At 40.7% G+C, this 11,337-nt stretch overlaps 1 protein-coding gene across 6 annotated transcripts in view; it reads right to left on the reverse strand.

Moving 5' to 3' along the window:
• DYM (dymeclin) overlaps positions 1-11,337 on the reverse strand; it is a 198,948-nt gene that overhangs the window by 165,980 nt on the left and 21,631 nt on the right. For all 6 annotated transcript variants that reach the window (XM_005424193.3, XM_031059634.1, XM_031059633.1 and 3 more), the window contains 2 exons: positions 2,624-2,749; positions 123-265 (listed from right to left, as the gene is read on the reverse strand). In XM_005424193.3, the coding sequence (XP_005424250.1) occupies positions 123-265; positions 2,624-2,749 (269 nt within the window). The remainder of the gene's footprint in view (positions 1-122; positions 266-2,623; positions 2,750-11,337) is intronic.

The following is an 11,337-nucleotide window of genomic DNA, read 5'->3' on the forward strand; positions in this document are numbered from 1 at the left end:
CTTTCTACATTGGTATCACTTGCTGAAAAAGAAATGGGCTACAGGTGTATTTGCAAGAGAGGGCACACAGAAGGCAATACTTCATATGGTCTGAAGCACGATTTATAGAAAATCAGACTCACTTGCCACCCCAGATGCAATTCCATAGAGCAGTCCTCCTCCATCTGTTTGCTGCTGAAAGACGTGGGTCCCTGGAGGAGGGCTTCTCTCTTGTCTAATGAAATTATACAGCAAAGTTTTCACAAGTCTGCTGGTGTAGGGGAGACTGGAAAGGAAAAAAAAATTAGTTGGCTCGCAACTCAAAATTTGGCACAACAAAATCCAGGCAGGGTGCAAACGCTAGTGTTTGGCATTAAAGATGGTCAGTAACTCTCCCAGTGCTGACCAGACTGGAGAGGAAAAGAACACAAAGGTCTTCCCCATGCAAAGCTGCCCAGACTTCAGCAGAGGTCTGAAGGAGCATTTTCCACAGCAGGATCATGAAAACTGCCTTTTGTTTTTTAAATACTACTTTTAAATAAACCATTTAGTTTGTAGAATCATTGTATTCACTTACCTTAAGACACAACTGGAAAAGTATTTATGCAATGGAAAGGAACGCTGTATTTTTTCAGTTTTCACTCCATGCTCTAGTAACATGGAACAGGTACCAACAGCATCTCTCCACACCCACAATATTTTGTCTGTGTGTGCAGCTCAGAACCAATCTTAAATACCTTTTCATACTTCAAGGATTCTATAACTCAAGGAATTTGCAAAGACCAATGAAACAACCAACCTCACATCAACGAATCTGAAAAATGCTGGTAGAATTTGCTGGATTTAACTAGAAGGTTACAGTATTTCTAGAATGGAGTAGCATTTCCACAACAGCAAACAGCTGGCTCCAATTCCCATCTGATTTAGAGCAGAAAAGAAGGAGCTCTGTTAGGATGGACTGTCTCACCATCTGTAGAATCCCAGTAGGTAAGGAGCTAATGTGCATGTCCCAAACAGCAATAGCTGCGTGGTGTGGAGCCAGCCAAGGGTTTTTAGGAATAACAAGCAAGGACTTGGTAGAAACACAGCAGAGTAAGACCAGGATGTGGCTGGAGAAGGGGCCATATGGAGGCAGGGCAGCGTTTTAGGGACAAACCTCCTGGCTGTGGCTCCTGCAGGAGAGCACAGCCCGGCACAGGGGCAGGGACAGGGCCAGAAGGGCCCAGCACTGCAGGGGGGAACTCTGAGCCCATCCAAGACCCTAAAGCCTCCAACCCATTTCCAGAAAGGCCTGAAGGAACCACTGTGAATGAAAACTGACTTGCACAAAAAGTGGGAAACTTCTCCTCAGGAGTGGAAGATTTAAATGTGCCCCACAAAGCCCAGGGCCTCAGGACATCCCATCAGCTGGATCTACACTGGAGTAACGACTGGCGATCTCTCTCTTTTTTCTTCCTTTCTCTCTCCCCTTCTTTGATCTAATTTCTCTCTCTCTCTCTGTTCCTCTCTTTCTCCCTTTACAGCACACCTCACCTTTATCCAAATCCCACTGTGCTTACACTGGGATATCAGGGACAAACACTGTTTTCCATGCCAGGTGTGTAATTAGTAATAAAATCTGGCAGATCCTCTGACTTTTGTCATTCCTTTTGATCACAAACATATACAAACCCTGGGTGCTTCCCTCTCCTTAGGGGTGGGATGTCACACCAGTACCCCTCCACCTGTTCACATTGCTCTCGATTCCCAGCCACCAAATTGCTACATCTCTCTACAGAGGTCAGGCTCCTCCTACTCCCAAAACAGACCTCTTAGACCACATACTAAGTCTTCCCCCAAACACTCCCCATTTTCCCCCAAACCCTTGATTCCTTCCATCCAGAGACTGAAGTACTAGGATACCCCACACATCCTGAGGCTCTGGCTCTATCCTGCTGATGTTTCAGGCTGAAGTCTGCCCAGTGCTCCAAGCTGAGCCTCACTCCTTCCCCTGCATGTCACAGTAGTATCTGTCTCTTACACCTAGTAGAAACTTCAGGAAAACAGAGAATAAATGCATTTATGAGAAATCTGCCCACATGGAACTTGAAGTTGAAAGAGAATGAATGGGAGCCTGACTAAGATGCATGTAAGCCACCGTGAAAGCACTTGAACACAACAACCAACTTGCCAGAACAAGTGGTATTACTCACACAACCCAGTCTACCCCTGGCTAAGTGTTCCCTTCAGCTCAGCCCAGCATGTGTCTTCATCTTTCCAAGGACTGCTGCTTATCTGGATGGCAAGAAAGCCCTAGCATTTCTGAGGGACCTGAGTTCTCTAGGCTGCAGTGCTACAAGACTCATTGTTGAATCAAAAAACCATCCTGAAAACTAAATACTGTTTAAAGTTAATGAAACTACTCTCAAAATATAAAAACTATTTCCAAATTAGTTTTACTGAAGTCTGGGCTGTGAGATTTCCACCCAAATCCCTCCAAGAGCCTTTACAGATGTTTGCTTTTGTGATCTCTTTTCTTTTGAGCAGAGCAAATTTTCTATCAAGATAACATTTTGCTGCCTTCTGTTTTCAGGTACAAACAACCTAAAAAAGCCACCAGCAGCGTTTTCTTTGCCCTTAGGCAGCACCCCAGAGCAGGACATACCATCGACCATGCATCAGGTATCTGTGAATGATGCTCTCTCGCAGAATCTCTTTGTGGAATAATTGGCAGGAGAGGAACACAATGAGAGTTGTCACAGCTTCCAAAGAAATGCTGTACGTAATATCTCTGCAGAATAAAGGCAAAATTACAGAGATTAATCTACTGGGTTGTTTACAGGCTGATTTCCAAGAACACTTGGTAGCTTCACCTGAAGTTATACACTGTGTAGCACAGAGAGATTCAACTGGGAACATGTAAACAACAAATTCAAGAAACTCAGAATCATTTTATACCAAAAATGGGTGTTTTTCTTAGAAATAAGCATTTTTTTCAGACACCAAAGGACAAAACAATGTAAAAAGAGGTATTGCTCATGGCATTCAAGTTGCAATTGATAGATTGACTATACTTCTTACTCAAAATACTAAGTATCTCCCAGAAGTGTGTCCTTTGTACTATTAAACAAAATTGTCACGAAGCCATCATGCTAAGTGAGGGAATGAATGTCCAACTAGCCCAACACAGCTCCATCTACCAAGAAAACTGGATCCCTATGAGAAGAATGTAATATACAAAAGCCAGCTCAAGTGTACAAAATGCTCAGGGTATCAGGATACCACATACATTGCTCAGTTTTTAATGGTATTTTTGAGGTAACAGAGAAGTACAAAGTTTCAAGGCACTACAAGGTATTCAAGATAATCACAAAGAATGAGCCGCAATGCTTAAATACGGACACCAGACAGCTCAGCACAGTTCATTTAGCCCAGGCTGATTAGGAAAGGCTGCGCAGCAGAACAGATGACAGGCGCACTATTAAAAGTATCTTGTGCTTTCTGTTCCCACCTCTGCCTATAATAACTTTGTTACAAATCTGGTTTTTAAAAGGGAGAGAAAAACGGCATTTGCCTCCTAAATCAGTAACAAATTGCAGACTGCAAGAAACCTTTTATAACACAATGAACTAACTTGGACATGAACCAGTATCATTCTTACTTTCAACCAAAGACCATTTTTACGTCCTCCAAAATGAGATACTTCATTTGGTGCAACAGCACCACCCTGCAGTTCATCGGAAATATTGTTATCAAGTATGGTTATTGTTACCACAAGTCCTTTTAATGTTTCTCCCACTGTCACCATTTAATTTCCACAGTATGCTTCACAATCCAGTATTGCTAAGTTACAATGGTTTCCCTGCAACAGTTACCAAGGTTTTCTGACCTGGGACCTACTGGAAATTCAAAATCTGTTTATTATTGTCAAATGCAAATATTTAATAGTACCTCTATTTAAGAATTTTAAAAAATCCAAACACCAAAGAACAAATCAGCATTTATGTTTTTTAATCAGTGGTGCTAAATTTTTCTTTGTTACAATGTCACCTTCCAAAAATTTTATTCTCAACAGTTAGAACAGGTATAAGCATAAAATTAAGTGCACTTTCAAACAATGATGACTTGAAAACTACAGTGCAATCTCCCAAAACAAAACAAATTAACCGCAGAAAGAACTAGATTTTCACTAGTCTCAGGATCAGAGCTGGTGTGGTCCTCACTAAAATACACAGCATTTTATTTAGAAGAAATTAGTCTAATTTTTAACACAACCAAATAGCTTAATATTCTCAAGTGTGCTGCCAGATATGCTGCAAACAACACGCATTACTATCAAGTGTGAAAACAAGAATTTCACGCAGCACAATGCACAGACAGCTTAAGTTAAGCTCTTCTGCAGCAGCTCCAGGCCAGAGTTTCTCCAGAGTGCAGTTATTTACTCAAAGCCAACAGCAAACTGGAATCACAATTTCCTGGATCACAATCCACAAAACTGCACCACCTCTCATACAAAAATGTTTTTAAAAATGAAGGTTGTGCATATTCACTGTTTTTTATTTTCTCACACTTCATTTGAGTATTTGAACCCCAAACATTTGAAGTTATGGGTTGGGAAAGGACATACTGCCTAAGTAACATTTTCCTGAAAATCATTATGTCCTTTTGAATTACTTTTACTCTCTGCAAGTTACCTGACTTTTTGCCCACTCCTGAGGAAGTTCGCCAGTGTAAATGCTGATAATTAGATCAGGCCAGAGGTTACACTCTGATCTGGTTCCACTGCAAATTCATCTGAGCCAGAAGCAAGGACGCACTAGGAACAGTGCCTGCTCCCTCTCCAAACCAGGGAGCGGTGCAATCCGCCACCCACACGCATCCCAAGCAAAGCAAAGAAGACTTAAATACATACATAACATCAATTATCAAAGGTTCAGCCACCAGCAAAAAAAAAAAAAAAAAGGAGAAATGTTTTTCTATCAAAATAAAAGCAACAGTTTGGGAAAATACTTTTTTGATATTATATGAAAAACATTCAGAAACTTATCATTATGACGTCAGCTGAGAATACAGGAACAATGTCTCCTACCCCAAGGTGATGAATGAAAAGGGTAACAACTTCATAACATACTACAGCATGCACTGGGTCAGTATTCAGAGAGGAAACAAATTTTGGGGTCTAGTATACTTTTTCTCCATTTCAATCATTCATTCATTTATTTTTATTATAACCCACACAAGTGGAATAGCAAATTTGAGGAAACATTACAAAATAATTTTCTGTTTTGACAAGAATCAGCATAAAAAAATAAACTAAGAGATTACTGTACTGTATTAAGGAAAAAAAATCTGCTTTCAATATCCTTACATAACTCAGATAGAAAAAAAACAGAAAGGTAAATTCAAGCAGTCCCACTTAGTGAGTTATTCTCATTTTCTCTAAGTTCAAAACCCAGACAGCGCACATTTAACTGTAGAAACACGCCACCCAAACCTGTAGAATCTCTTCAAATTAAATCTGCTCTGACAAAAACAAAACCAGGGTCCTGATATCTAGGGTAACCCCTCAGATCCAGTCACCCTTAATTTATCAGCACAATGATAAAGCTTCAGAGCAAAATTATTTTCTCCACCAAGGGTCAAATGTATGGTTTTCTGAAACTCAGGCATTTCTGGAGGATCACAAGAACTACCAGGAACCTCTTTCAACTTCAAAGAACACATTGTTTATTTATATTGAGAGACTATATAATAGGAGGTCTTGGTTTTGATTTTTTTTTTATTTTATTCAAAGCTATCAGTCATATAGAACGACTTTACATGGAATTTATGCTGATCTTCAACTTCCCCTGAAAACTGTCTGCTTGCAGATAAGGAGGAAACTAGAAATAATGAACTCATGTATCAATTACATGTCAAAATTATTTAGCTACTTCTTTCAGAAAGCTAGAATAACTGCATGTTGTTTTGAGCTTCTCTGGCATTTTTTTTTTCCTTCTCAAGTGTCTTGCAAAACAAATAAAATATCTACAGGTAGAGCTCACACTCTGTGTAAATGGACATCATAAAGCAATGCACCAAAACATGCAGAGGTCTTTTCTTTCTCTTCCTTTGGATTTTCTCTTTTGCGGATTCATTAGTTATTCTCAATTTTTTCAACTTATTCTCTCCCTCCCCTTTCCAAAGGGAGATATATTCCCATATCAGGTAGGTAAGTTAGCAGATACTACACGTCTGTCTCTCAAAAGACATCTCAAGAAATACACATCTTTCACATGGAAAGAATCTGAGACAGACTGAAGTCCAGAACTCACGGCAATCATTTCTCTCCTGCATTTGGGTTCTCCTCTTATCCCAGGCAGCTGTCCTGGTACCATACCTCGTATGCAGCGGCATCCCTGGACTGGATGGAGCAGGCCCAGGCTCTCCCATGTGACACCCGAGCTAAAACTGATTTCTGGCAACAAACCTTACAGATAAACATGTACTCTCTGAAGAAAATACAGATCATGCCATATCTATCCGAGATTATGTTAAATAATGAATTCTTCACAGAATGAGGAGCTCCAAAATGCAAGATTCCCCAATACTAGCATAACAAATGTGTGTTTTTAACACGTGTTTGGTGTCTACATTTCAATGAAAAACTGATACATCAATGGATTCCTTCCAAAAGTAAATGATGCCAGATCATTTCAATTAAAATTTTTTAATTAAACGACTACAGAGTTGTATGATTTATAATCATAAACAAATCAGTAATCATTAGATAACAACTTATTAAAGCAAAAGACAAAAATTAGAATAACAGAATGGTTTGGTTTGGGAGGCACCTCGAAGCTCATCCAGTCCTATTGCCTGCCATGGGCAGGGACACCTTCCACTATCCCATGGTGCTCCAAGCCCTGTCTAACCCAGCCTTGGACACTGCCAGGGATGGAAGGTCCACAACCTCTAGGAAATAAATTCTACTGAATCAGACCACATTCCATTTTAATCTTGTTGTCAGGTAGGTAACAGAGATCCTGGGTTCCTCTGCGACCTCTACAGCTGCTTTAAAGCAGCACTGCATTTAAACATACAGTAGTACTGCTTTAGAAGAAATTGGTGCAGTAACTAATTCTTCCACGATATGGACTGGAGAGAGTATCACTTCTCTTCTGGTCTTCCACCAAGAACATATATTTTAGTTTATTTATTTTATTTTTTGACTTTGGTGACAAACTTGTAAATTAGAATAATCAAATCCTAGGCTGGTTTGTTTCAGAAAGGACCATAAATCTCATCCAGTTCCACCCCCTGACACAGACAGGAACACCTTCTGCTAGACCAGGTCGCTCCAAGCCCTGTCCAACCTTAGCCCAAATATTGTTCCCAAATGATGCAATCACCCCACACAGAACAAGAACTATGGTCCTGTTAAAACCACAACTCCCCAGTATCCTGGCATCTGCTTTATCCATTCAAAACCATGTGGATGACCTCCTATCAGCATCACCTACCAAGAACTTCAACAATCTACCTATGTGTCACCATCCTGCTGCTGCTGGCTTCTCTCCAAGGCCAAGCACTGCTCACAAGTGCTTTCTATGCTCCCAATCATTCAGCTTTGTTCCCTGCCTGTGAGAGAGAGGTCTGTGACAGAGGAACCAAGGTGAAGCACAGAGGCACCATAGAGGAAAATCTCAGCCACGAACTCCAATTAACACTCTGAAGGCACATGCTGTTGTAAACACTTTAATTACTCAGTGAAATGCAGCTATTTCTACATCAGCACACAGAGGCTGGGAGCTCATAAATTATTTCACACCTACAGAGCAAACAGCCTGAACAGTCAGAAACCAAACTCCAAATTTCAACTCCCACCCCTAGACCAAGCCCCCTCCCTGTTCAAATATTTTCCTGAACTTTCACCCAGCTAGAGCTGTCTACTCCGAGTATTAAAAGGTTAAAAGGTAACCCATTTTCTAATTTAGGAGAGTTGCCAAAAGGGCTGATTCATACAAAAAGTCTCAAATCATACAGGAACCAGGTTTCATTTCCCTGCTTCCTGAGGGCCCACCAGAAAGGTGAAAGAGGAGTCACCACAGAGAATAGGATCAGTTTTTAAAACTGAAAAGCAAGTACAATATCTGGCTATCAGTCTCAGGATACAAGTACAACAACTCGAAGAGAAGATAATCTTTCCTCTTGGAAACACTCCTAATTTTACACTCACTGATGGCACATATGTACTGTGGCAGCTGATAATGTTCTACAGTCATTACAGCTGACTCCAAACATTTGGGAGATGTCCCAAGGGGGCACTCAGCAAACACAGACTGGAAGCAGAAAGAATCTCTGACATTTCGTACTGCATCTCCCCCACGCTGGGCATTCCCAACTCGGAGAAGAATAGGGTGAGAGAACAAAAAATCCTGGAATGGTTTGGGTTGGAAGGACCTTAAAAATCATCTCATTCCATCCCCTGCCATGGGCAGGGACATCTTCCATGTCCCAGGGTGCTCCAAGCCCTGTCCAGCCTGGCCTTGGGCACTCCCAGGGATCCAGGGACAGCCACAGCTGCTCTGGGCACCCTGGGCCAGGGCCTGCCCACCCTCCCAGCCAGCAATTCCTAATTCCCAATAGCCCAAAATCTGTCCCTGCCCTCTGGCCCTGGGAAGCCATTGCCTGGCTGCTGTCCCTGCATGCCTTGTCCCCAGTGGCTGTGCAGCTCTCCTGGAGCCCCTGGAGGGCCTGGCAGGGGCTCTGAGGTGTCCCTGGAGCCTTCTCTTGTGCAGCTGAGCAGCCCCAGCTGTGCCAGGCTGGCTCCAGAGCAGAGGGGCTCCAGCCCTGGAGCATCAACAATATGGAAATACTCTAAAGGTAGTGCCTAAAGGATTAACATGACTTGAGAGCCTTTTTTCACAGACCTGTTCCTAAACCATCTGAGACTATGTGACTGTGTATATTGTCACTTATTGATATTTATTTCTTCCCTCTACAGACTAAAAATTCTAGAAGAAATTCTGGACTTCTAAATATTGCACAGAAGATGTATTATTCTCCATTTGCTGTTCATATCACCATGTCTTGTTACCAATATCCACTAAAACTAATTAAAAGACGTTACTTTTCAAACAACAGAACACAAGAGAGTGACCCAAATTCCTTCAGAAATGGTCAGCTTCAGAGACTCCCAGGTGTAGCTTCCATCTTCCTCTTCCAGGGAAGAGGAGATTACTCAGGTGATCAAACTACTACATTAGACCATCAGAGAGTTCTACACAGAGCCAGACCACAGGAATCACATCAGTGATGCAGCCTAAGTGAAAGTGAACCTTCTCCACAGTCTGTCTTTGCTGTTGAGACCCAAATACCTGCAAACAGAGGTTTTTCAACACCCATCATCTTTTGTGCAGAGGGCTGAAAACCATATATGAGTGCAGATTATTGGGAATATGATACACAGCATAATGTATGAAAAAACTGTACAGACCTCTGACACTGTGCTTTGAGGTGAAGAATTTTGTTCCAAATTAAAGCACACCAAGTGAACAGATAGAACATGTCACAGAAAAATACTAATCTAAGTCTAAAATAAAAACTAAACTAGAACAGAGTAAGAATATGTGATACAGATAAAGGTTCTCCTACCACCCCAAGGTGCAGCAGCAAATGAAACTCCCTTTATATGAATCAGCTCCCTCCTAAACAGAGCACAATAGTCTTAAACTTAGAGGCTCTTCAAAGTAAAGAAACACAAATCTCTCTCAGTTTGGATATTTTCGCTATCTTCGACCTTAGTTTCAACAGATGGAAGTTTGCCTTTGATGATTAGACAAAGTTGCCAAAAATGCCAAAGTCACATGTTTTCCAAATAATGGAGCTACTACAGTCTTGATAAAAATTCCTTGAATAGACTCTTTTTATAAAGAACTATTCTGACCTATTCTTTTAAAAGTAAGAAAAATAATTAAAATATGGCACTACTGAGCTAGAACGGAAAACATTTCTTAATCTCTTTGCTACTCACAACTGGCAAAAAAGAAAGCCTAAACACTTCTAATCATCTGTACATGGCACTTTTCCTACGCTGCAGTTACTTTGTAGAGCTTTATAATCAATTATATTGCCTTTCCTTCCTACATATGATTTTTTAGCTCCCATAAAATGCAGCGAGCATCCCTAAATGAGTCAAAACTTTGTCAACATTTAAATTTTGTCAACATTGTCAACATTTAAATTTTGTCAACATTGTCAACATTTCCAAACAACTAAGACTGCACCCTAAAACAACCATAACTAGAGAAAATAAGGGAATGTAATAGAAATATCAGCTAACTTGTACTGGCACCACAGGGTGCTACTTAGGAGTGATGTAACTAGATCACAGTATTTCATTTTTCCTCCACATGCATTTATAGTTTTCAATGAAGTGAAAATGCACTGATAACAACCAGATGTTCAGTTATGGATACCAGTTCTTAACAAGCTGCTGAAAGAAGCCTTTATAATTTAAAGCTTTGGGAGCTCCACCCTGCAACAAAATGTTAGCAATAGTTTCTACATAGCAGTCATACAATTAAATACTAACATTGTATCTTTTCGCCGACTATGCAGTTCGAATCATTAGCGTACACTCTTGAGTGCTAACATTAGCAAAACCAAAGAAAAAGCAGAGTATCCATAGCACACCCAAGGGAACCATAAATCAAACATCAACATATGGTAACACAAGGGTTATAAGGGACTGCACAAGTCTAATTGATGAAAACTGTATTTCCTATAAAATTAAAACTGAAACCTTTATCCCTGGCATTTTGTACAATGCAGCACAGCCTGTTTTTCAGACAGGTAATTCAAGATATTTTTAATAACTCTCAGACACAGCAACACAATGTTGAAGAGTCCCAGAGTCCCTACTGCAACCTATTTCTGCCTTGAAGCACATTTGCCTTTTGCAATACAAATTAGCGTTGAAAAAGATTTTCTTAAATTCCCTGTAAAAAAACTGAGACACTTCCAAAAATGTTCTGCCTCCCAGAAAGGCTCTGGAGCCTTTCCTAACCAAAAAAAAAAAAGTTTGGCTTCATAATAAGGGACAGAGATCTGACATGTATTTTCTTCCACACGCCACACTTACTTAGTAATTTTGAGAAATACAGTCCACCTGCCATTTCCAAGTATGCTGTAGGTTGTTTTGTACACATAAATGAGCTTATTCTGCCAAGGCTGATAACGAGAGCAAGCTCAGAGATGAGTGACATCTGCCCATACCCCAGAAAAGACTGAAGCCTTCATGAATTCAGCATCCCTGCCAAGCCCAAACTTCTTACATTTAGAATCCCAGAATGGTTTGGGTTGGAAGGAACCTTAAAGCCCACCCAGCCGCAATCC

Source organism: Geospiza fortis, unplaced genomic scaffold (genome assembly GCF_000277835.1).
Source record: "Geospiza fortis unplaced genomic scaffold, GeoFor_1.0 scaffold488, whole genome shotgun sequence".
Classification (NCBI taxonomy): Eukaryota; Metazoa; Chordata; class Aves; order Passeriformes; family Thraupidae; genus Geospiza; species Geospiza fortis.